Source organism: Ictidomys tridecemlineatus, chromosome 2 (genome assembly GCF_052094955.1).
Source record: "Ictidomys tridecemlineatus isolate mIctTri1 chromosome 2, mIctTri1.hap1, whole genome shotgun sequence".
In the NCBI taxonomy this organism is placed as follows: Eukaryota; Metazoa; Chordata; class Mammalia; order Rodentia; family Sciuridae; genus Ictidomys; species Ictidomys tridecemlineatus.
In genome coordinates, this window is record NC_135478.1 from 131,357,016 (window position 1) to 131,384,360 (window position 27,345).

At 39.7% G+C, this 27,345-nt stretch overlaps 1 protein-coding gene and 1 long non-coding RNA gene across 4 annotated transcripts in view; one reads left to right on the forward strand and one right to left on the reverse strand.

The window, feature by feature from the left end:
* The window catches only part of Adcy1 (adenylate cyclase 1), a 167,366-nt gene that overhangs the window by 42,678 nt on the left and 97,343 nt on the right, over positions 1-27,345 (reverse strand). For all 3 annotated transcript variants that reach the window (XM_078039778.1, XM_021722334.3, XM_005319257.3), the window contains exons 12-14: positions 20,141-20,230; positions 19,452-19,705; positions 18,984-19,110 (exon numbers count right to left, since the gene is read on the reverse strand). In XM_078039778.1, the coding sequence (XP_077895904.1) occupies positions 18,984-19,110; positions 19,452-19,705; positions 20,141-20,230 (471 nt within the window). The remainder of the gene's footprint in view (positions 1-18,983; positions 19,111-19,451; positions 19,706-20,140; positions 20,231-27,345) is intronic.
* Positions 7,873-13,835, forward strand: LOC144375344 (uncharacterized). Its single transcript, XR_013435034.1, has 2 exons — positions 7,873-8,277; positions 12,900-13,835. It is a non-coding gene; the product is annotated as an uncharacterized LOC144375344 (long non-coding RNA).

The following is a 27,345-nucleotide window of genomic DNA, read 5'->3' on the forward strand; positions in this document are numbered from 1 at the left end:
AGCTTTTCCACATTCAGGATGATTCTGGCAATGGGTTTGTTATACATAGCTTTTATTATGCTAAGATATGATCTTTGCTCCTAGTTTTTTCGGTGATTTTTGTTTTGTTTTTAATTAAGAAGTGTTACTGAATTTTATCACAGGCGTTTTATGCATCCATTGAGATTATCATGATTTTTGTCCTTGATTATATTTTATGTTTTATTACATTAATTTATTTGAATATGTTGAACCATTCTTGCACCCCTGGAATGAAAGCAACTTGTTGATCATGGTGCATGACTGATTTTTAATGTGCTTTTAAATTCAATTTAAAAGTATAATATATAAATTTTTACATGTGTATTCATCAAGGATATTGGTCTACAGGTTTTTGTTTTCCTTTTATTTCTTTTTTTCTACTAGGAATTGAACCCAAGAGTGCTTTACCACTGAGCTATATCCTTAGCCATTTTTCTTTCTTTATTTATTTTTTAATTTTGATACAGAATCCCCAAAAGTTGCTCACAGCCTCACTAAATTTCTGAGGCTGGCCTTGAACTCGTGATCCTCCTGCTTCAGCCTCCTAACTCACTGGAATTAGAGGTGTGTGCTATCATGCCTGACTTAACAGTATTTTTTTTTTCTTCATTTTGTTCTTATTTGGTTTTAGCAGCAGGTACCACTGGCTTATAGAATAAGTTCGAAAGGATTTCTTCCCTTTCCATTTTATGGAGCATTTTAAGGAGCACCAGTATTAGTTTTTTAAAAGTCTAGTAAAATTCAGCAGTGGACCACCTGGGCTCTTGTTTGTTAGAAGACTTTTCATTATTGCTTCAATTTCACTGCATGTTATTTCTCTGTTCACATTTTCTATATCCTCTAGGTCCAATGTTGGAAGATCAAACACATTCAGGAATTTGAACATTTCTTCCAGATTTTCCATTTTATTGAAATACAGTTTTTTAAAAACAGTCCCTACTGTTCATCTGTATTTCAGTGCTATCTGGCTTAATGACTCCATTTTCATAGCTAATTATGTTAATGTAGGTCTTCTTTCTTTTTGTTAGTTTAGATAAGAGTTTGTCAATCTGTTAACCAACTCTTTGTTTCATTGATTCTTTGTATTTTCTTTTAGTCTAATTTCATTTAATTCAGCTCTGGTCTTTATTATTTCTTTCCTTCTACTGACTTTGGATCTCCTTTGTACTTGTTATTCTAAAGCCTTGAAATACATGATTAGGTTATTTATTTGAGTTCTGTAAGTTTTTTTAAAGTTGTCACTCATAGCTACACACTTCCCTCTTAGTACTGCTTTCTCTGTATTTCACACCTCTGGTATGTTGTGTTTTCATTTTAATTTGATTCTAGGAATTTTTAAATCCTCTCCCCTGATTTCTTCAATGACTCACCCTTTGCTCAAAATGTATTGTTCAAGCCATGTGCAGTGGCACACACCTGTAATCCCAGCAGCTCTGGAAGCTGAGACAGGAGGATCACAAGTTCAAAGCTAGACTCAGCAACAGGAAGGCACTAAGCAATCCAGTGAGACCCTGTCTCTAAAATATTAAAAAGGACTCAGGATGTGGCTCAGTGGTTAAGCATTCCTGGGCTCAATCCTCATAACAACAACAACAACAAAAAAATAAGATAGAAATGAAATTAATAAAGAGGGGGGAAAGGGAAAGCAAAATAACAGAAAATTCAAAAACAGAAAGCAGGATAAAGTAAGAAAGTAAAAGTTAAAATTAAAGAAAAGAAAATGTGAATCTTAAAAGGAAAAAAAAAAGAATAAGTGAAAAGAAAAAAAGGAACACACACACACACACACACACACACACACACACACACACACGGACCAAACAGCCAAAACATTAAAAAAAGTTGAAAGAAAATTAAAAAATTGTGTGCATTGATGTGGTTGATTGTGTGGACAAGCGTTGATGTTTCCTACCTGTGTTGATCATACTATTTTCCTTGTCCCCTTATGCTATGCACCACTTGGAGAAAGCAAAGACTGGGGATTATTCACCCCTTCTTTCTTTTGTGTTGCTTGACAGATGAACAGTAAGAGTGGACCGGGATTGGAGCCAGCTGGAATAGTTCTCAGCTGCCATGCATTTCAGTACAAGGTACTATAGAATGCAATGTTCCCTTGGCAGAAACTTACTGAAGAAAGATTAACTCAGCACACTCCATCAGTGCTCTGATGCTGAGCACTGCAACACATCTACATCTCTGGTGCCTCTTGAGTAGGCCACACAGAAGGCAAAGCAGCTCTGCACTGAGTCAGGGGGCATAGCAGGCCATATAAAATACAATGCCCACAACTCCAGTTTATGAGACCCAGCTCCCAGGCGTAATAACACATGCCTGCTCAGTCCCTCCAGAATATCTTCAGATGGCTACCAGAGCCACTGGCCTTTAAGGGGAAAGCAAGGTCCACTCCCTTTTATGACACAACTGGTATTCCACTGCATAGAGTTTCCCACCGGTTTGTCTCAGTGGCACTTCTAGGGGCTAAACTAAATCTCAATGGAAACACCCACTGAGACAGTATACTAGTATTTGTTGCAGGTTCCTGGGGACAGAAAGATGCAGGGAATTCTCCAAAGCAGCAAGCTCCCATGTGACCTTCTCAAGATGGTTCCTCATTATAGCATCATGAGTACATATTGGAAAGTGCTGACTTCTCCAGGGCAAGGCTGATATGCAGGTCTAAGATTACCTGTGTCAAGAAGCAGTTTAAGAGGTCATCTCACCTCTGTGGGATTAGTGAACCAATCTCCACCATCTTGAGCCATAATCCACTTTTCCTTGAGTAGCTTGAAGAGATCCAAAATTCACCCCTATATAAGTCTGCCTCATCCAATCTCAAACACTCAGGCTGCTGAAGAACTCCCCTGTTGTTGAATAAAATTCTGGACCTTTTGTCCAAAGGTCCTTGTTCTGTTCTCAGTCTGCTAGAGACCAACCATGTCAAGATTGGAGGGCTGGAATCCCCTCACTCACAGTACCGCCTTGGTTCCTTCAGGTACCCCTCCTAACTGTGACTGCTCTGAAGGGCCCTCACAGGCTGGGTATCCAAGCTGAGGCTAGCAAGTTAGGTTATAGCTAAGTTCTCAGAGAACTGGCCTGAATCCAATCTTTAGCTAAATGCCCAGCTCCCAGCTAACCTAGTCCCCCACCCCCAGTCTCTCTCTGGGAGCTGCTGCTAAACTATTTGTTCTACCCTATGCTTGCAAAGGACTGTGTTTCAAACACAAAATTCCCTTTCAGATTTATCCTGTTCAATTGTTCCAGGAATCCAGCTGTCACGGTGAGCTCGAATTCTGAGCCCTGGAAGGGTCATTGTGATGGCAGCTCCAAGCCCCATACCTTTCTCCAACTCCAAGACCAGGGACATAAATGACCAATTAAAGGCAAAGGAGAAAGCATCATTGAGAGACAGAGAGAGTTCTAGTTCCCTGCCAGAAACACTGACTTTGTCTGGTTACACCAGGGACTACAAAAATCATGAAAACATGTATGCATCTCACTAACAATTTCTTCAGATCATGCATAAGTCTTTACACATACCATTAATCCTATGGGGCAGGCTGACTGTTATGCAGATGTTTCTAATCTGTGTACCTAGCCTCCCCTCCCCTATCCTAATTGCTCAGTGTCCTTGCTTGCCCCTTGCCCATCTCAATCCTTCCTATCCATCAAGTTCTGCCAATATGATCACAGGCTATTCTCTCTATATATTCCTCTTTCATCTGCTGCCTGCTGTTCAGATCAGCTCCACTTCTCTCTTGGCCCAGTGGGTCCGGAAAGTATAGTTTCCAAGTTGCTTACGGAACAAGCTCATATGCAGCCTGTGGGTTCTCACAATGTTGACTAATCTGGGAGACTAGGGAGATCAAGGCCACATGAGTTCACAGGGAGGATATCAAAGAGGAGAGGAAAGTCTGAAGACCTGTAGAGAGTTCCCTTCAAGTCTTCAGTTGAGTACTAATTAGGACAGATTAGAAAACAAATCACCCAACAAATCAGAAGAACAATCCCCCAAAGCTCACACAATGCTGAATACAGTTCCTACCCCTACTGACAAAATGGGAAACCTCATAATTCACTATCCATCAGGTAGAATACCGAAAAGAGTTTTGCCTTCCATAGTGGGAAAAATTTGTCCTAGAATAAGTGTTGTTCAATTTCTTCCTAACGAATGTTAAAAGCAAGACCCAAAAGGATCAAAATGTTGCCAAGTAACTTATCAGGGTCCCAGAGAAAGGATCAAGAATAATTTTAGGAGCACAAGACTATCGAGCACTCAAAAAAAAAATAATAAAATAACCCATTAAAAATTAACATATGCAAAGACGCAAAAAAAGTACAACTCATAATTAGGAAATAAACCAATATTAACTTGATTACAATTATTAGGATTAGTTAGACAAAGATACTATAACAGTTATTATACATGTATTCCATATAAGGCAGAGGAACCACTGTAAGTATAAACATTGAAGATATTAAAAAGCCCTAACTATAACTTCAAGAAACCTGTAATATCTGAGGTGAAAAAATGCACTGGGTGGAACTAACATTAGGTTAGACATTTCAGTAGAAAAGGTTAGTGAACTAGAAGACATAGTTGTAAAAACTACCAAAAATAAACACAGAAAAAGGAAAAAACAACAACAAAAAAATGAACAGAGTATTAGTGAAGTGTGGGACAACTACAAGAAGCCTGGTACATGTGCAACGGGTGTTCCTGAAGAAGGAGAGAGACAGAAAGTAGGGAGAGAGAGAAATAAAAATACTGGAAGAAATAATGGCTAAGATTTTCCCAAATTTTATGGAACTGTAAAGCCGGAGATCCAAGAAAATCAACAAACCCTAAATATAAGAAGTATGAAAAAACTACACCAAGAACATCACAGCCACTTAAAACCAGTGATAAATTCTTTAAAAAACAGGTTTTAAAAAAGACACATTACATATAGAGGAAACCAGTACAGATGGCAGCAGACTTCTTTATTGGAAACAACAGAAGATGGTAGGAACGTCTTTAAAGCACTGAAATGAAAGATCATCTACCTAGAATTCTATCCCCCCCAAAAAAAAACCTCTCAACTATGATGATAAGATAAAGATTTTTTTAGACATCTAAAAGCTGAAAAAAAATAATTGCCAACAGACCTGAAAGATATGTTAAAGCAAGTTCTTTAGATAGGTAGAAATACAGATGCACACAGAAAAGGGAAAAGTATCAGAAATCGTAACCATGTGGGTAAGTTAAAAACTTACTAAATATCTCTAAAAATATAATTGCTCATCAGAAAGGGTCCCATATACTTCTTCTCTGGTTGCTGCTTTTAATATTAGTTTTATTTTTATTTATTTTTGAACTGGGGATTGAACTCAGGGATGTTATACCACTAAGCTATATTCCTAGCCCTTCTTATTTTTTTAAATTTTAAGACTGGGTCTTGCTAAATTGCTGAGACTGGCCTTGATCTTGCAATCTTGCCTCACCCTCCTAAGTAGCTGGGATCATAGATGTGTGGCTTTAATATTAACAGCGTCTGTTAGTATGGTACATTTGTTACAACTGATGAATCAATATTGGTATATTTTTAACTAAGTCGTTTTTTGTTTTGTTTTTTTCAATGCTGGAGATTGGGCACAAGGGTGCTCTACCATTGAACTATATCCACAGCCCTTTTTTTTTTTTTTTTATTTTGAGATAAGGTCTTGCTAAATTGCTGAGGCTGGCCAGGTAAACTGGTACACACTTGCAATCCCAGTGACTAGGGGAGGCTGAGGCAAGAGGATTGCAAGTTTGAGGTCAGTCTCAGCAACTGAGTGAGATGCTATCTAAAAATACAAAAGACTGGGGATATAGCTCAGTGGTAGAGCACCTCTGGGTTCAATACTCAGTGCCAAAACAAAATCCAAAAAAACAAGTTGTTGAGGCCAGTCTTGAATTTGTGAACCTTCTGCCTCAACCTTCCAAGTAGTTGGGATTATGGCTGTATGCCACCATGCCTGTCATTGACCAATGTTTGAGTAGATGCATCCAACATTCTGCATGAAACTTCACACAGAATAGTTTCGATGCCCTAAAATGCCCTCGGGCTACACCCATTTTACCCTCTCCCCATCCTATGTAAGTCGGATATTTTTACTGTCCTCATAAGCTTTGCCTTTACTAGAATGTCAAATATTTGGAATCATATCACAGGTAGCCTTTCAGATTGTCTGAAATATGTATTTAAGGTCTTTCCATGTGTTCATTGATTGATTTCTTTTTAGTTCTGGAATATTTAGTAATATTCCATTCTCAAGATGTACCATTCATTCACCTACTAAAGGACAACTTGCTCATTTCCAAGTTTTGGAAATTATAAATAAAGCTGCTACAAAAAAATAAAAATAATAAAATATAATTGCTCATGATTTTCTATCAATAACAATGTATTTTGGGGTTTAAAATATATATACAAATAAAATAAATCTATAATGACAATTGCAAAAACTTAAGATGGAAGAAATGGTCTCAATCAGTTAAGGATACTATCAATATAAATTATCACAGACAGGATGACTTAAAGAACAAGCATTTCTCCAAACTCGGAAGGCTACAAAGGCTCAGGGCACCAGCATGGCCGGGTTTTGATAAGAACCTGCTTCCTGGTTGCAGATAGCCAGCTTCTCATTGTTCTCTTCATATGGCAGAAAGAGGATAAGAGAGATCTGGGCCCTCTTTTGCAAGGGCACTTACACATTCATGAGGGCTCCACCCTCGTGTGCTAACATCCTACCTTCTAATACCATCAAATTAGGGGTTAGAACTTCAACATATGGATTTTGGGGGCAACACAAACAATCTACTATAGACATATTCTGTTATAAGATTCTTACATGATATGTGAGATAGTATATCACTTGAAGGAAGATTATGGTAAGTACCTATTATGACAAAGCAAAAAAAAAAAAAAGGTATAGCTAAGGGAGAAAAAGATTAAATGGAATAACAAAAATAATTAACCCAAAACAGGCAGAAAACAAAGAAACAAAGAAAATAAGAGACAGCAAGATGGTAAAAATCCAACAATGTCAAAAATTACACTATAAATGGCCTTAACAGTTAAAAGGTAGAGATTTATAAATTGGAAAAAAGAGCAAGACTCTATCATATATTGCTTAAAATGAATACACTTTAAATTAAAAGACAAATAGCTTAAAAATAAAATGTTGGAAAAAGAATATGAAAATGGGATTACTTACATTAATTACAGACAAAGTAGCCTGTAGAGCCAAAAAATCACCTAGGGGAAAAAAGTTGTTTTTGTTTTTTTCCTATAATGCTTAAGAGTGACAAAGGGGCAAATATTTAAGTAGCTAATAACAGATCATCAAAATCCATAAACCAAAAACTGAGAACTGTAAGAAGTTCTACCCAGATGTGTAGCTGGAGATTCCAAGAACCTTCTAAAGTAAACTGATAGATTACAGAAAGAAAATCAGTAAGGACATTATCAACCAGGTCAACTTAATTGAAATTTATAAAATGCAGCATCCAATGGCAACCAAATACACATTCTCTTCAAGAGCACATGGAATATGGACTATACAGCAAGTCTCAAGAAATTTAAAATAATTCAAATCATACCAAGTGTATTCTTTGACCACAGGGTAATAAAATTTGAAGTCAACAACTGCAAGGTCTCTAGGAAATCCTCAACTAAAGAAAACGCTTCTTAATTTTTGGTTTAAAGAAGTAATCAGAAGACAGGCCTAAGGACATGGATCCTCTTATCTTCCTGGTGTAGCCAGCTACACTGATTAAAGTTCCTTTCATGATTTTCACCATTACCGTTTCTGTTTGGTTTGGGGGACGAGTACCGGATTTGATTTATTGGATGCCCAGAGTCAGTCCCTGGCTTAGGACTTTGGTAATCACTTTGACGAGCCTTGCCAGGAGAAAGCATGCTATTCGGGCATTAGCCACTTGCAGTTTGCTTCTCCAGAACGAAGAGGGCAGACAAAGAGGGACCTGTGTAACTGCCAAAATTACATTCATCTGGGGAGTCTCTCCCTTTCTTTCAGCTTCAGGATGGCATCAGTTCCTTTATACCATCATTTGTTGAAACAGAAATTGAACTTTTTGGACTCTAAAGGCCCCAAAGTCTGAACCCTGGTAGGTTCTGCCCTGCAAGTTGGGCCTCGCCCTTCTTTCTTTTCTTTCTTGTTTGGGTTTATTTTGAGCAATTTGAATTCTTTTGAATGGAGCTATTTGTCTGAAAGGTAAGTTTGGATTCTGTAACTTTGTGGTGCCAATTAATAGAAAAGGGGTGCACAAAGAAGCCAGGCTGGTTTGGGGAGATCTCTGTTGTAATTTGCATAAGAATGGACAGCTCTGATTCTGTGCAGGTGCCTCCTAGGGAGAACCTGAAAGTGCACTTTTAATTATAAAATGTAATTATTCCATGTGTTCTTCTGTCTGTTCACATGGCTGGCAGTCACCGCCTCTACTGAAAATTTACTGTTTGGTTGGCAGTTGTTGATTCTGAGTTGGTTAATTTGGATAGCCTTTGTTTCAGAATCATTGTCTGCTAGCATCGAGTCTTTTTCTTCTTTCTCTACATTGTGCAGATTTGCCCTTTTTGCTTTTTTGTCTCTTTTTCCCGATCTTTGCAGCCTTGCACCGTTTAGTCCAAAACACAAGTCCACCAGTTAGCTCAGAAGGTTAACAATTTTTGAGAGAAGGGACATCTTCGCTAAATCAGAAAAGAAATTCAAGAAAACAGATAGTGTTTGGAGAAAAACCCAATTTGGTACTCCAACTGGTTTTATGTTTGATGATTATAGTGCCTCAACTTGCAAGTACTTAAGAAATGTAGAACATTTAATATTCCTGATTTTTTTTAGCGGTTTTGGGCAGGGGGTTGCAGCGTGCTAGGGATTGAACCCAGGGACTCAAGCATGTCAGGCAAGCATGTGAGTAAAATATATGCAAATTTCTGACCAGCCAGTCTAAATTCTAATACAATGGGAAATGTTTTAAAATTTAACACAAGCTCTTTCTAAATTGACTGAAACCTGTGATAAAACAGGAAGAAAGAACTTCAGGAAGCTCAAAGGAGGTTTTCCCAAGTTGGGTGAACATATAAAGTGCCCTTTACCCTACAACTGACTAGAAAACAAGTTGGATCAGCATGACTTATCAACTAGATAGTTCTCCAAAATGTGATTTTTCTAACCCGTTATGAAAGAAATGTCCGCATGTAAGGGTTCCTCCCTCTATTAATTAGCTCTTAAAATAGGGAAAGATTAGCCTAAGACTGCATGACTACCTCACTCTTAAAACACTTGCTTTCACTAGGCCTTTGTTTTTGCCTTCTCAATAATGTTTGGTCTAACATTTGTGTATTTGAGATGTAAATTTTCTGCTTTGTTTCAACTAAGTTATATTTTTGGAAGTTCAGATTTAAGATTAAGGATGTTTTAGGACTATATCAACAGATCAGTTTAAAAAAAGAACAGCAAATGGTGACTTTAAATGAAAGCTATGAAATCTTTGTTTTCTGTAATTTTTATGAATGTATATGTGTCATGTCTGCATAGTATCATATTGGCTAATAAACAAATGAACTCTCAGACATTTTTAAAGGCTATGAGTCTAAATACTTTAGTTCACATGTCTTAAATAAATCTTTGATAAATTAATTTTGTTGGTTAGACAAAAGTAAAGATGTCTTTAAGATGATAAATACCACTTTTTTTTTTTGCCTAGGTTACTAGACATTTGAAATTGTATTTTTCTCTGTTGTTTAAAGTATTAAACATGTCAATTGCTTTTATTTTCCAGGGAAGGCAGGAAAAATGCCTTCAATGTTAACTATGTTCATCTGATATTTTGGTTTTCATGGGTAAATGAAAAATAAGCTGTTTGAAAAAATGGATAAATTTCCTGGGTGTGGTGGTTCCTACCTATAATCCCAGTGAGACGGGAACAAAGGACTGGTAGTTAGAGGAGACAGAAAATGATGGGGTCAGAAAGATGAGGACTGATTATCAAAGTAAAGGAAATGGGTTGCTAACACCTCCAGAGCACTTCCTCAGCTCAACTGGTTGCTAACACCTCCAGGGAAATCTTCCCAGCACAAGGAATTGCTAATGATCACCTCCTGGGCTGCTCCCTCCTACCCTTAGGCAAATAGACAAGGAAGTGGGGAGGGAGAAGAAATCTGGGATCTATATAAAGGCACATGCACCCCCTCCCTGAGGCACCCAGCTCTGGGCCCCAACTTCTCTCTGGAGAGGTCTGCTATTTCTGTTCTGTCTCCTTCTTAAATAAATTTGCTCTCTATGCTTGCCATCAGGGTTTCTCCGTTTTTCAATCTTTAATACAGAGGGAACAAGGACCAGTATCACCACATCTTGGAAGCCTGAGGCAGGAGATTTGCAAACTCAAGGCCAGCTTCAGCAATTTAGCATGGTCCCAGGCAACTTAGTCAGTCACTGTCTTAAAATATAAAGGGTGTAGTTCAGTGATAAAGTTCCCCTGGGTTCAATACCTAGTCCAAAAGGTGTGTGTGGGGGGTGGTACTCTTGTCCTCTTAAATTCTTTAAGAAAAAAATATATATTTGAGTCTACATAAAGTGTTTTATAAATTATTGGTATATGGAAACAACAGTTCAAGATTGCTTTGTTTCTGGGTCTTCAATAAAAAATAAGCTTACAAAGAGTGAAAATTCTAATTAACACAGATGTAATTCTATATGCAAAAATATGAAGAATTTCAGTTGTGTTTTAATTAAAATACTATGGAAAGCATAAAGTAGTTTATTACACTGAGGAAAAAAGGAGAAATCTAATTTTAAAAATTTTATATGGATTATTTTAGAATATAAACTGAAGACAAAAAAAGAGTAAGCTAGTAGAAGAAAGAGATACAAGAAGTTATAGGTATGGGGATTTATTTTGGTAAGAAAAATTAAAAGGAAATGTTTCTGCATGAGAAAGTATCTTATATAGTTAAGTAATATTTTTGCCCTAAATTTCAAGATGGGAAAAAGTGAGACGGGACAAAATTAAGGATATAAACAAGTTGCATAAGGTTTGCAGAAGATAAATCTTAGGAAAATTTTATGTTTAATTTAGTTGTCTATAATTAAACCAGTTAAAATCATATATGGGTTTTTCTAAAGTCAAAATGTAATGTACTGATATAAAACCAGAATCTAATTCTTTTATGTTTAAAACAATAAGAGTTTATTAAAACATTGATTTGATCTTATTTATCAAGGTAATTTCTTGTGTCTGTTAGGTTTTTATCACTTAGGGAAACTAAGTCTTACAAGAATTAGGGTTCACTTAAGTACCTATTTTAAAGTCTTTTAAATGATTGCTTTATAACTCTGATTAAATATACAACTGCTATTATAGGTTATTATAGTACACTTGACACCCTAAATATATGCAACTGGAAATACATATATATCTGAGGGCTAAATACATTTGTCAAAGCTTTGCCTAAACGTTATGTAAAAGTTTGTGGAATTAGAGCTATATAGGTTTAATATAGGCAAGTTAACCAATAAGTGCTCTATTCAATACAATATACATTGTATTTGTACATTAAACATATAAACATATAAAATGAATGATTAAAATTTTGGCATTTTCACCATTTGTGTATATTAGTGAGTCACTGTCTTAAAATAAAAAGGACTGGAATTTAGTTCAGTGATAAAGTTCCCCTAGGTTCAATACTCAGTTGAATACACATATTTTATATATATATATATATATATATATATATACACACACACACACACACACATATGGCGCACTTATACATCAGCATGGTATTCTAAACCTGTAAGAGGCCTAAAATTATCCGTTGATTTTGTTTGTCGTTAATCTAGATACACCTGTAACTATAGTTATCCTATAGAAACAGGGATTCCAAATTTTGCTTCAAAAGTTAAAATTAATATGAAGTTAATATGAAGACATCTATGTAACTGGGATGGTAATCATTATTTACTATCCAGGGTCTCCAAACTAAAATCTATTAATAGGACAGCCTTTTTTTTTTTTTTTTTTTTGCTTATATAAAAATAGAAAGCTTAGAATTATTTATGTCATTTAATGTTCTTTAACTGGGTAAAAATGTAATCAGTAATTGATATATGGAGAAATACCTGGGGTAGGAATTTAAATGTATTTTTTAATGATAATAAGGAGGGCGTGATTTGTTTAAAGACTAGCAATGTGGAATATGGAAATGTTTTGCTGCTTTTTCTACAAAGGAAGGAAATTAAAGAGGACTCTTAGCCTTTCTGTTTGATTCATGTTTCAGATGTAATACTATTATGTTACCTTATATTCAGATAGAAAAATATAGGAGAATTTGTTTTCTTTTATTCCTAAAATCAATGATATTTAGAAAGGGGCGAAGATTAGCTTCAAATGTAAAACACCAAGATTCCAAAAGGCCACCCTCACCTGAGGTAAGGCTTTGCCTCTTGCCCAATTCAATGTTAGGATGGCCCCAAAGTAGGCTAAAATTAAACTCATTTAAAGTTCTGTTCAAAGGATAAATTTGTGTTGTAAAGATTACTGTCATCCCAAAATACAAAGAAATATATTGCAAAACTATGTAAGGGTTTGGGTAAATTATAAAAAGTATTTAAACATTGTAACAGATTTCAAAACAGAAATAGAATTTGTAAAAGATTTGTATGTGATTGAGTTGACTATGGATTTTTTTTGCAGAAGCTAAAAAGATATCAAAGATACACCAGTGTTATTAAAAATGTTTCTTGATTCAGAGCTCTTATACAAACTGAATGTTTTTGCTCTTGTTTTGTATTTTCCTTGTAAAATTTTACAACTGTTGTCTGTTGATGTTTTACAGAAATACAATTTCTAACAGAATAAGCTGACTTTGTTTGAGATAAGAAGTCATCACCTTCAAGACAGACAAGATGTGATGCTGACTCCAGTACTAATACTGACCCCAATTAGATGGAAGGTATATATAACTGTAAAAATCAAAACTCATTACTCCCTCTTCAAGACTGGTGGAAATGAGCTTCGGGGATTTTCAAAACCAATATTTGGTGCCCAAAGACAAAGAAATAAAAGAGCTAAGGAACAAAAACAGCCATTATGTTGGCCCTTACCCTCCAAGGTCAGCCAGGACCTAGGTAATGATGGGATCCCTTTAAGGGCCCTGTATCTCAGATGAGTCACTCTGATAGGGGACAGACTTAGGTGAGTGATGAGAACATGAGGTTAAGGGAATAATTCCAGAAATTGGGCCCACTGTGCAGACCCCAGCATGCATTCTTTTCTAAGAAGCAATTTACCTGCAAACCTGCCTGGCTTACATGGACAGGATATGTTAACATTCCTCAGAAAACTACCTGTTATCTGCAGGAGAAAAGCAGATCTGAAATAATGTCCATAGAAATACAAGTTACCCTAAAATCTGTGTGGGGGACTTTTGTGACCCTTACACAGGGCAGATCCCAGAACTCAGGGGGATAAAAATAATTCTCCATAACCATAACATCTTAGAGAACAGGTTTTAATTAGAACTGGTCAGCACGGGCCATAGTGACCTAGCGTGGTCACTCATGACAGCTGAGACTGTCATGATGTCATCCTGCTGTCAGTCAAAAGTTAGTATGTAGAACTGGACAGGACTCTCTGGAAACTCCACTGAAACCCCCCAAAAAAACAGAGTGCAAGAAAGGTACATGGTCCCATTCCTCTCTGAGAGAACACACTCTCTCCCTTGAGAGTGTCCCCCCTTTCCTTTTTAATAAACATATGCCTATTTTCCTGAGCGACATGTCTGAAATCTTTCTGACTTGATCACTAGGATCGGGGTTTAAAGCAGGGTGGGGGGTGACTTCATGCTGCCCCAGTTTCATGGAAGGCCCCAGCTCTGTAACAACTTGACCTCTTGATCAGGGGAATTGCCAGGACCCTGGAGAACAGAAAGCCAGTCAGTATACATTTTGCAAACAAGAGGGTCATTGGAGAGGGGAATGTCCCTAAATGCTTCCAAGGGAAGTCACATGTAGTCAGCAAGACTCTGTCCCAATCTGGATGATGGCACAACTGGTAGAGAAAGACAGAAAGAGTCAAAAGGCTCCTCAAAAGTGCCTAAAAAGTAACACCTGAGGAGTCTCAGCTGGACTTAACAAAAGGAAGGAAAGAGGACAACACAGGGGGCCCACAATTATGTAATCAGTCTTGAACACCCCATGGAAAGTATAACCAGAGACAAATGTACTAATATGGAGTGGAAGAAAAGTCAAAGAACAGTTATGCAAGAATAATTAAAAGGGAAAGACAGTGGCCCTTTAAAAGGTGACTTGAGACGTGCACTTGTGTCAGCCCTCCCAAAAGTTAGTAAGGCCAAGATGTTTTGGAGATGACATTCTTATGCATGATTGCCTGACACAAAAGCCATGAACCTCCACATCGAAGGTAGAACTCATAGCTTAGGCAAGGGCCCTCCATTTAGACAAAACCAAGAAAATGACTATTCTTTTCTGAATAAGAGTGTGTGTGTGTTTGTGTTTGTGTGTGTGTGTATTTAGTAGTCTATACTCACAGAACTATGAAAAAGGAAAGAGACACCCTCCAATCTGAAGATTGAACACCTTCAGACTTTGACTCTTATATTCTGCTTTATAGCTTGTAATGGCACTTCTACTCTTAGGCTTAGACATCTAACCCTTTTTTGCCTCAATTGTAATTCAAAAGCTAGTAATCACTGGGCCAGGAAAACTAGAAAATCAGACTTGCTGACACCTTGATTCCCTCAAGGTTGAGGAATGGCCAAAAGATAGAGTCGTAACAAAGACATAAGACTCTACTTTTGCCTTCAAATATCGAATGGGTGGCTAAGAGCAGGATTAGAGCCTTGGCATCTCTGCCTCCGTTCTGCATCTGTCCCCTTCACTCCAGGTCATCTTGGATTCCTGAAATGAGGTCTGATCCAATGAACACTGTGTGATAAACGGAAGCTACCAGCAGCGACAGCAAGGTCACCTGCTTTGACAGCAATCCCTCTGGCTATGCAGACCCCACACACAAACACACACCATTGCCCTCATTCCCCTTTTCTATAAAACCTCAAAGTCTATTAGCTGTTGAAGACAGGGCTTTGGATACAGGTCCCCTTGTCCTTCTGTCTTCCTGGTGTAACTACACTGATTAAAGTGAGGAGGAGGAGGAAAAAGAGGAGGAGGAGTGGGGGGAGGAGGAGGAGCAGCAGCCAAAAGGAAAATTAGAAAGTACTTTGAACCGAATGAAAATGAACCTATATATAACACCAACATTTGTGGAATTCAGCTAACGCAGTATTTAGAGGCAAATTTATAACACAAAGCACCTATATTACACAGGAGGAAAAGCCTCTCTCAAATTACCTTAAAGCTCCAAAACTAACAGTAAATTAATCTGAAAAATAATCATAAGAAATTAAATAATATAGACCAGGTTATGTTAATATTAAAGAGATAATAAGGAAATATTATAGCCAAATTTCAAAAAATCAACAAATTTACGGGAAGAATACAAATTTCCAAAGACACCTCAAAAAGATATAGAATGCCTAAAGAGCCATATATCCTAAGAGAAATTGAATTTTAGTTTAGAGTTTCCTCATCAAACAAACAAACAAAAACAAAAATAGGTAGATCAGGTCTTAAACATTTGAGAAATAATACCTCTTCTATACAAACTCCATAGAAAAACTGACAAGGATGGAATACTCCACTCATCCTTTATCTGTGTTGGTATTACTCTCATACCAACAGCAGATAAAGTCCCTGCTATGGTTCAGATGTGGTTTGTCCCCATAGGTTCATGGTTTGGTGTTTGGTCCTAGGGTAGTGATGTTGGGAGGTGAGGGGCCTGTAAGAGGTAGGACCTAGTGGGAAGTGATTCAGAATCATCTGTCTTTACTGAAAGCTGTTTTGAGGATGTGCCCACCCAAAGCCCAAAGGTAAAACCTGTGGCAAGTAACAGAACAAAATGACAACCAACATGCTGCAATATTTCAGAGTCTGAGAAAGGTGACCCTGACATTCATGACATAAACTCCCTGTTACTGTCACACCGTGTTACCATCACATGTGCAGAAATGCAGCTCAAGAACAAAAGGGTTCAAAATCAGGAATTCAATCGTGTCTCTAACTTGGTTCCATGGCTGAGAGTACCATGTCTGTACTGTGACCATACTATAGGCAAACTTCTTCTCAAAGTCTGTGATGGCTATTGCACAATGGGAATTATCCTTGGATTAAGTATTTATTGGGTAGACAAATAAGTTAACTGTGTTTCCATGGTGATTATCTACTGAGATCAAAGAAAATAACAACACTGGAACCAAAAGCATCTCAATAGTTAAAGATGAAGAGGTTCAGGATGTCATCACAATGGTAAAACCCATCTATTTATGCAGGTTTGAACAACCAATCTGGTCTTCATAAATAATTAACCCACCTAGTCTTTGGCCTGAAAATTGGGTAATAGTTTGAGGAACTCTGATGTCTGTACAACATATTTAAATGTCCAGAGGGCAAACAGATAAAGTCTAGAAAGTTCTGTGTTTTGCTGGGATTATGGGAAAGCAAAGTAGCATTTATTGTAACATATCTATGGAAAAAAAAAATGTGTCACTATGTTCCATTTAGCAACCTTACCCAATGACACACATTCATGAAGGCCACAGACTCACCCAGAATGCATTTGTGCCCTGAAGCAGATAGGAGTTGTGGTCAAATGGAGAATCACATGACAGGGTCAAATACTGTATATTTTTTAAAAAATTGTACTTAATAACCAATATTTTAATTTAATATTTAAAACCGAGAAAAGGCCATGCCAACCCAGATGAGAAAACTATGTCTCCCTCGGGGAGTATCTCCCAGCTGGAAGTCACAGCTATGGCCTCAGTTTTACTCACTTCAATTATGCAGCCAACTGGGCATCATAGTAAACAACTTTATAAACCCTCTTTCTTGGTGTCCCAGTTGTCTCAGTCTTCCTGATTCATGCTAAATCCATTCTTCTCCAGCTCTGGGTAGGTATCTGGTATTTGGCCCCAACTCTGAGGTGAGGCCCATTCAGTCCTGGCCCTGGGCTGAGGATATTCCCATGTGGCCTCAGACACTGCTCATATAAGAAGATCTCAAACCAGAGGCTGATGGCAGGGCTGATGGCAGGGCTAGTGGGTGTTAGGAGCCAGACTGCTGGATTTTGCTGGACAGCTGGCAGAGCAGAATAAATATCAGCAGCAAAACCCATCAAAAAGAGGCTCCTCCCATTACCTGGCAAGCTTGGGCAAACTGCAGCTGGTCTCCTTTCTAAGAATTGGTATGTGCCAGCACCTGAAACCATTACCCACCACCAGGGAGGTTGACCTAGAGACTCCCAACCAATAGGTCCCCAGCATCCTGCTTCCAGTTGTACTGGGACAATGGGGAGCATCAGCAGGTGCAGGTTACTCCAATAGATTCATAACCTACAGCCAAGGGACAAAGTCACCTGCAGAAACCAAGCCAGGAGGGATCCAGCATGCCTTCCTCCTTCACTCCAGTCTGGGGCCAGTGTGTCTACAGGGTAATTTTGGTTATTCTTGGAAGCCCAGATGGAAGTTCTCACCCCCATTTTATGGCTGGAAAAAGGCGAGTATGGTCCATCACTGGTTGTGACATTGCCAGAATGTGGGACAGGGACTACCTAATGCCAGGCCCAGCCCTTATTACCCCTCCTGCTACTGAGCAGGGTTTTTGCCCTCCACTGTGTAGCCTGCTGCTACTCAGTCTCAGGAATGAGAGGACAAACCAAAAAGCTCTCCTGCCAAGGAGATATGTCAGAGCTGGTCCCACTGCCACAAGACACCTGGGCACAATCAGGTTTTCCATGTCCACAGTGAGCCCTCTGCTTCAGCCACTTAGGACTGAAAGACCCTGACATTCTCTTCTAAGGACCCTGCTTTCCCATGAGTAATCACACCTCCTGGGCAACACTACTCTGAGGTATAAATGAAATCAGGTAGTTCCAACAGCCAAGAGCTATTCTTGATATATCAGAATAAGAAGACTGCTTTTGGTAAAGCTAAGATTCATCAAGCCTTCATTCCCCACATTCAGGTGAAGAAAATTAGGTGGAGCAATTAGCCCAGAGCAAGACAGTCTGCAGATGGGATATGAACCCGGGTAACCTAATCCTGACTATTCAAATGCCTCATATCCCAGAGGCCTGGGGAGCAACAGAGCAATTGGGGGCCCAGGCACAGAGAGAGATGCATTCACATTAGCACCAGGTGCTGCCCTGGTCCCACCACAGACATAGGTAAGCCCTTGTGTCTCTGAACTTAGCTACACAGCATGGGCTCAGGTAAAGATCTGACAGTTGGCATCTGTCTCACATCTGAACAGATTTCAAGAAATTGTGATTCCCCACTTGGTAACCAGAAGGTTAAGGTCCAAAGCCAGCTCATACCACTCCTTCTTGGGATCCCTCCATAAGGGGTCCTCACGCATCTCCTGTCAGAATTTCCCAGGATGCTTGTCAAAAATATAGATTCCCAGTTCCCACCCACAGAGCCACTCAATATGGAGTGGGTGGAGTGAGATTCTTCATTCCCTTATTTCCCAATAACTCTGATGGGACTTGCAATCATCATCCAGACCCCACAGAGTCCAAGGCCCCTCTACCTAGGATGGGGAGCTCACTGCCTCATAAAGCAGCCATTCCGACATTATTATCTTGAACACTCTTCCTACAGCCTTCCATATAGTCATTCCATGGGGATGGTCCCTAATTCGCAAGCCCCTGGCACAGGTCTCTTCTAGAACCTGGTCCTTCCATACTGCTGAGTCACATAGCCAATGAATGTGTCAGCCAGCTGCCCCAGTTGCTGAAGGATCCCCATCCCACACCCCCAGGAAGGAGAGAGGGCTTATCTTGCCTGTGCTGCCCAGAGGTAGTCCAGCCGCAGCCTCACGTCCACCTGCCTGGCGTGCAGGGCCAGCGTGCACGAGAACAGCAGGATGGCCACGATTGGCTCGTAGCTGCGCCCAGAGACACCACCGCCCCTGGGGGAAGGTGAGGAAGAAACCCCAGTCAATGTAGAGCTTCCAGGCAAGACGTGGCCAGCAAACCCTGGAGCAGGGCAGAGAGTGGTCCTCTGGTGGTGATGCCCACAAACAGCTTGCTGGGGCTGACCCAGGCCAAGACCTCCTTCTCAACAGGAAGTCTGATGCCTTGCTAGAACCTGGGCTGAAGAGGAGAAATGGAAAAGCCGTGGAACTAAAAATTTTGCATAGACTTGGTCCTCATTAATTTGCTAATTGGAAGAGGCTATATGTAGCTGTACACACAGATTCCACCAACAGCACCCCACCCGGGGCCTTTTCCTTGAGGCAACCACACTCACTCGGCCTTGGTGTATCCGCTGAGCTCCAGAACAAGGATGTAGGATGTGGTGAGCCCAGACAGCAGGATCATCTTTGGCAAGGAGGACACCCGCAGGAATATGGCTAGTGGGAGGGTACCCACCAGGCAGCAGAGCAGGGCGTGATGTGCAGACTCACAGGGCAAGGCAGGCAGCACAGTGCGCCGGCCCCCAGCCGCAAGGACCACCAGGGAGCTGTTGGACTGGGAGCTCCAGGCCCAGGGTAGGCAGCCCACCTGGGAAGTGAGGGACATAGGGATTTAGGAAAGGCCAGGAAGCAGCCAGCATTCTCTCAGAACATTCAGTCAGGTATCCCAGTCTCCCAGCTCTCCATGCCTTCTACCACAACCATCCCCCCGTGTCACCAGCCAGACCTCAACCATCCTGCTGCCCACAGCCTGCAAAGGCTGCAGGGGAAGGGGCTAAGTAGGACCTAGAGGCACCATCCCTCCCTGCACCCCAAGCCTGGCATCTCTATCCTGTGACTCCTGCCCCAGCTCCCTCTTGTTACTACTATCTTGGCTTCATCTTGTTAGTCCTGCCCCAGTTCCATCCTGTTTCTTCTGCCCCCCTCCATCTGTTACTCCTGCCCTGTCCCCTCCTGTCATTCCTCCCTGCTCCCTCCAGTTCTCTTGCCCCAGTGCTTTTCAAAAGTTATAATGGATGCTTACCACACATCCTTGGGCTACAGAATAGATTAAGACCACTATGAATATGCACAAGACGGTACGAATCTGAATCGTCAGGCACCCTGGAAAACACTGAACAAGAAAACATCATTTTAAAAATATCATCTTATTAAAAAGCAGATTCATGTGCATAATAAATAGTCCACATGAAACAGAATGCAAAGAATGGTCCGCATGTCCCTACACCCTCACCTGTTCATCCCCCACACAGATTTCTTGGCTGTTTTCATATACTTCTTTCCCAGATGAAGAACACACCAAAGTTTTTAAAATCTATAATTCTTTAAATTAAAAAGGGTAATATCACCTTCCTTCTGCCAGGCAATGTGACTTTGATTGGCATTAAAATGGAGTAGAATAATTGACATTTTCATTATATGCATTCTCCTATTTTAGTAATGTCAAGAATTTCCACTCATTTGTCTTCTTTTATGGCTTTTAAGTGACTTTACCACATTCTTTGTGTAGGTTTTATATAATTCTTAGAAGTTCATAGGACTTTTATTTTAAATGCAAATACAATTGAAATATTCAATAAATGTTTTCAAGCATAAAAGTAAAAAGTCCTTTTACACTCACATTCCTGAAAATAAAAAATACACACCAAAATAAATACCCATAGCATCTTATGGGAAACAACACCAGCACCAACAGCAGGCACCTGGTAGGACATCCTTGAAGATCTGCAAATTATTCCTGCAATCGGGAGTATTTTTCCCCACTGGGCAGCTAAGGAAAAGCTGATACAAACACCTCCAAGCCCAGGATCATGAATTCTGGGGATGAGGAAAGAGCAGTTTCCCAATGCATATAGCTGGCAGGATATGAATTCAGGCCCCAATTTTTGGTTACTGATCTTTAACATGGTCCTCCTTAGGCTGCTTCCCTAGCTCTGGCCATGGCAGAACTCCACATGGTTCCTAACCAGAGCCACTGGCAGCCCCCAACTTCCAGGCCATTAACCACCCCCAGTCCCTGGAACAGGATTTTGGAACAAGGCTACTATCCTCTGCAGATAACAGCTCTCCTTTTAAGAACAGTTCTTGACCCAAAGAAATGTTCTTTTAAGTTCTTGACTTAAAAGATGGGCCACCAAGTTACCACGTGATCTGAACTGCTCATCAAAAGCGTGTGTTATCTGACCCACCAAGCCACAAAGTTGGGCCTGTGCAGCAGCACTCCATCACCAAATGGAAGCAATCTTTACATAATTGGGCCTGATCAGGCCCTGAAGACACAATTAAGCTAGGCAAAAGAATTGGCCCAAATGTCCAAGGTCCCCTCTCCTGTTGCAATGCCTCCTCTCTCCCAACTGTGGCCCCATGGGGAGTCCCTGTTATCATCTGACAGAAACAACAAAGATTCAGGCCTGGTTTACAGAAGGTTTTGCATGATATGCAGGCACCACCTGAAAGTGGACAACTACAGCACTACAGGTCCTCTCAGGATATCACTGAAAGCAACGATGAAGGGAAATCCTCCCACTGGTAGAACTCAGGGCAGTACATCTGGGTCAGATATGCAATTATACACTGATTCATGGACTGGGACCAACAGTGTGGCTAGATAGACAGGGACTTGAAAGGAACAGGATTGAATGCTAATGAGAAGGAAATCTGGGGCAGAGGTATATGGAATGACCTCTCTAAGTGTGAAAGAGAAATGAATTCTTACCAAAAAGTGACTTCAGGGGGATTTTAATAATCAGGGGGATTGAATGACCTTTTCTTTAGATACCAGTCAACCTCTTTCCCCAGTGTTATGGTTTAGATAAGTATCTCCAAAAAGCTCTTGTGTGGAATAATGCAAGAATGTTCAGAAGTGAAATGATTACATTATGAAAGCTATGACCTAATCAGTGGATTAATACAATGATATGGCTTATCTGGGTGATAACTTTAGGCATACAGAGCATGGCTGGAGGAAGTAAGTCACTGGGGGTATGACTTCAGGGCTTATATTTTGTCCCAGGCCAGCAGTGTGCTCTCTCTCTACATCCTGGCGGTCATGAACTGAGCAGCCAGCTCTTCTCAGCCATGCCTTTCTGCAATTTGTTCTGCCTTGCCTCTAACCCAAAGCTAAAGAGTCAGCCAATCATGGACTGAGATCATGATCCAAAATAAACTTCTTCCTCTAAGTCATTCTTGTCAGGTATTTTGGTCACAGAAACACAAAAGCTAAGTGAAACAGTAATTGGTACTGAGAGTAGGGTCAATGTTGTGAGTAATCTGACCATGCCATTCAGAAGTTTTGGTGCCATTTGAAGTTTGTGGGAGGAATTTTGAAAAGTTTAAAGATATAAGCTGGAAAAGCTTTAGAATATTGTAAGCAGGGCTTAATGAGTGATTTCTGGTAGAAGCTCAAAAGACCAGAAAAGTATAAGTAAAACTGTGGCTAAAGAAGTTGTGGTTAAAGCGATTATAGCCACGAAAGAAATGCTAAATACTTCACCCAGAGACAATAGAAAAGATGACTTCAGGGCATTTCAGGAACTCGCAAGACCACCCCCCATCTCAGGTTAAAGGATGGAAAAGTAAAAATTCCTTTGAGAAAAATGGGGCACCCTGCTTGTATAGGGGGGCCTAGGAAGTTGTTTCACCCTGCTCAGCTGCTCAGGTACTCAGAGGCTGCTGCAGCCATGATTCTAGGAAGCCTGGGTACTGCTCAAGATGGTGGCCAATCTTGGCGTCATCCATGTGGTGCTGGTTCTGCAGGAATGCAGGATACTGGAGTTAAGAGGCCATGGAGGTTTCTACCAAGATTTCAAAAGAAGGTATGGGAGGCCAGACAAAGTGTAGTAGGTTCCAAATCCATGCAGACAGCTCCTGGGAGGGTGATATAGAAGGAAGCTGAAGCTATAGGAGAGGCCCCAAAATTAAGAGATGTCAGTACGATGGAACTACTACCAAGGAAAGCTGCAGGAATAAGCTAACAGAGGTCATGAGGGCTGCAACCATCAAGGACATAGGAGTAGAGTTACACAAACACTTTGGAAAGAACATCACAATACCATGTGCCCCAGATGCTGGACATGAAGCTATAGAACTCATTTGCCCATTGGATTTCAGCATTGCTTTAATCCCATCCCTACTTTCTATGTCTTTATTTATCCCTTTTGAAATGGAAATGTTTACTAGCCATTAGATATGGATATATGTAACCTGTTTTTGATTTTTATAGGGACTCACAGCTAAGAGTTTGCCTTGAGATTTGAATGATAATTTGGACTTGGGCTTTTGGGTAATGCTAGAACTGTTAAGACTATGGGAACTCTTGGAAGTTAACTAAATATATTTTGCATTGTGAGATGGACATGAGCTTTAGGGGACCAGGGGCAGAATGTTATTATTTAGATATAAGGTAACCACCAGGGCTCATGTGAGACAATGCAAAAATGTCCAAAGATGATATGGTTAGATTATAAGAGCTGTTGTCTAATCAATGGATTTAATCACTTAATGGATTAACTTGAAAGGACTACTATACTGCGTGGTGAGTATAGACAGGTAAGGTGTAGCCAGAGGAAGTAGGTCACTGGGGAAAGCCTCTGGGGTTTCTACTTTGTCCCTGGCAAGTGGATCTCACTGTCTGCATCCTGGCTGTCATGAACTGAACAGCTCTCCTCCAACAATGATGGACTTGGGCTTTTGAGTAATGCTATGATGTTCATTAACTTTCTGCAATGATGTTCTTTATCACCTTGGGCCAGTGTTGGGGATGCAAATCAAGTCAAGATGGCGCCTGGCAGTTTGCCAGGAGGAGTGGTTTGTGAAGCAATGCCAGGGAGCCATTAAGATGGTGAGGATTCCTTATTGGCTGACTGCTGTATCTAGATGATGTTAATTGAGTCAAGTTGTGTGTAAACAGTAGGTATATATACCTCTGCTGTCCCACTACAAAGCGGTTCCGCTACCTTAGGAGCGCTACTTTGAGTTCTCGCTCAGTTCCCACTTTGTTCACTTGCAATAAAGTAGTTCCTGCTTCAACCTTCAAGTTGCTTATCACCTCTCGGTTATTTTGCCCAGCCAGACTGCTGCAGGCCAGAGCTATGAACTCTGCTGACCATGGACTGAACCAAAATAAACTTCCTCCTCTAAGTTGTTCTTGTTGGGTCTTTTGGTCACAGTGATGAAAAACTGACTAAAATATCGTATCAAACAGTCAGTGCTTCACTGCAAGCTAGTTAGTGCAGGGCCATGAAAATGACCATGCAAGCAGAAACCATATAAATATAACTTTAATAATCAATGGGAAGAATTATGATTCCCCAAAACCCTTTAAAAATTTGCCAAAAACAGTTTTTTAAAACTCCTCTAGGTTATAAATATATGGAGAAAATTTTTAAATTAATAAAATGAATTTTACTTAGTATATTTGCGATTGGCATAATTCCTAAAAGTCCCCAAGGTTTCTCAGTTAAATCTGGGCCAGAGACTATGATGAATGAGAATGTCCATGATCATGTGATATTTGTGGTAAAAGGGACTCTAAAGCTGTAATTAAGCTTAATAATAAGATAATTCTGCATCAGATAGGAGTACTTGCTGTACCTAATCTAATCACATGAGGCCTTTCTTTGCTGTGCACATTCCTTTTAGTTTGATGTAATTTCATTTGTCTATTTTCCCTTTTGTTTCATGTGTTTTTAAAGCTCTGTGGAAAAAAAAGCATTGTCCACATGAAAGCCATGGAGCTTTTCCTCTATGACAATGAATAAAGTGAAGAAATAACCCATACTTTGGGAGATAATGTCTGCAAACATTGCATCTGATAAGGGAATAATATCCAAAATATATAAGTATTGAGACAACTCAATAGCAGGAAAAAAACCCCAAATAATTCAATTTAAAATGGGCAAAAGGGCCTTAATACACATTTCTCAAATGAAGACAAAGATCACTGATCATCAGAGAAATGCAAATTTAAACCACAATAAGATATCACCTCTTTCCAAGTAGAATGGTTATTATTATTTTTTTTATTGTTGGTTGTTCAAAACATTACATAGTTCTTGATATATCATATTTCACATTTTGATTCAAGTGGGTTATGAATTCCCATTTTACCCCGTATACAGCTTGCAGAATCACATCTGTTACACTTCCATTGATTTACATATTGATATACTCATGTCTGTTGTATTCTGCTGCCTTTCCTATCCTCTACTATCCCCCCTCCCCTCCCCTCCCCTCCCCTCTTCTCTCTCTACCCCCACTACTGTAATTCATTCCTCCCCCTTGTATTATTTTTCCCTTTCCCCTCACTTCCTCTTGTATGTAATTTTGTATAACCCTGAGGGTCTCCTTCCATTTCCATGCAATTTCCCTTCTCTCTCCCTTTCCCTCCCACCTCTCCTCCTTGTTTAATGTTGGTCTTCTTCTCGTGCTCTTCTTCCCTAGTCTGTTCTTAGTTACTCTCCTTATATCAAAGAAAACATTTGGCATTTGTTTTTTAGGGCTTGGCTAGCTTCGCTTAGCATAATCTGCTCTAATGCCATCCATTTCCCACCAAATTCTATGATTTTGTCATTTTTTAATGCAGAGTAATACTCCATTGTGTATAAATGCCACATTTTTTTTATCCATTCGTCTATTGAAGGGCATCTAGGTTGGTTCCACAGTCTTGCTATTGTGAATTGTGCTGCTATGAACATCGATGTAGCAGTGTCTCTGTAGCATGCTCTTTTTAGGTCTTTAGTGAATAGACCGAGAAGGGGGATAGCTGGGTCAAATGGTGGTTCCATTCCCAGCTTTCCAAGAAATATCCATACTGCTTTCCAAATTGGCTGCACCAATTTGCAGTCCCACCAACAATGTACAAGTGTACCCTTTTCCCCACATCCTTGCCAGCACTTATTGTTGTTTAACTTCATAATGGCTGCCAATCTTACTGGAGTGAGATGGTATCTTAGGGTGGTTTTGATTTGCATTTCTCTGACTGCTAGAGATGGTGAGCATTTTTTCATGTACTTGTTGATTGATTGTATGTCCTCCTCTGAGAAGTGTCTGTTCAAGTCCTTGGCCCATTTGTTGATTGGGTTATTTGTTATCTTATTGTCTAATTTTCTGAGTTCTTTATATACTCTGGATATTAGGGCTCTATCTGAAGTGTGAGGAGTAAAGATTTGTTCCCATGATGTAGGCTCCCTATTTACCTCTCTTATTGTTTCTTTTGCTGAGAAAAAACTTTTTAGTTTGAATAAGTCCCATTTGTTGATTCTAGATGTTAACTCTTGTGCTATGGGTGTCCTATTGAGGAATTTGGAGCCCGACCCCACAGCATGTAGGTCGTAGCCAACTTTCTCTTCTATCAGATGCCGTGTCTCTGATTTGATATCAAGCTCCTTGATCCATTTTGAGTTAACTTTTGTGCATGGCGAAAGAAAGGGATTCAGTTTCATTTTGTTGCATATGGATTTCCAGTTTTCCCAGCACCATTTGTTGAAGATGCTATCCTTCCTCCATTGCATGCTTTTAGCCCCCTTTTTTTTTTTAAAAAAAGGCTTTTGTTACAAGTGTTAGCAAAAATGTAGAGAAAAGGGAATCCTTGTATAATGTTGGTGGGAATGTAAATTAGTACATCCCTAACAGTATGGAGGTACCTCAAAAAATTAAAAATAGAACTACCATACAATCCAGTAACCACACTAATGGGTATAGAGCCAAAGGAAATGAAATTAGCATATCAGATAGTTATACTCCTGTGTTCACTGCAGCACTATTCACAAGGGCCCAAGATATGGAATCAACCTAGGTGTCCATCCAAGGATGAATGGGTACACTTACACAATGGAGTACTATTTAGCATTATAAAAGAAGGAAATCCTATCATTTGCACCAACATGGATGAACCCAGAGGACAATATGTTTGTCTCACTAATAAGCCAGGTATAGAAGCACAAACACCACATCATCTCACATATATGTGGACTCCAAAAGTCAAATTTCTATAAGAAGAGAGTAGAATGGAGGTTGCCAGCTGGTAATATTGGGGGGTGGGAGTGAAGATGTTGGTCAATGGGTACAAAGTTTTAAGTGGACAGAAGGAATAAGATTTTGAGATGTATTGCTCAGTGTGGTAACTATAGCAAAAAAAAATAACATATTATGTACATCAAAATTGCTAAGATAATATATCTTAAATGTTCTCACCACAAAGAAATGCTAAATATGTGAGGTAATTCAATT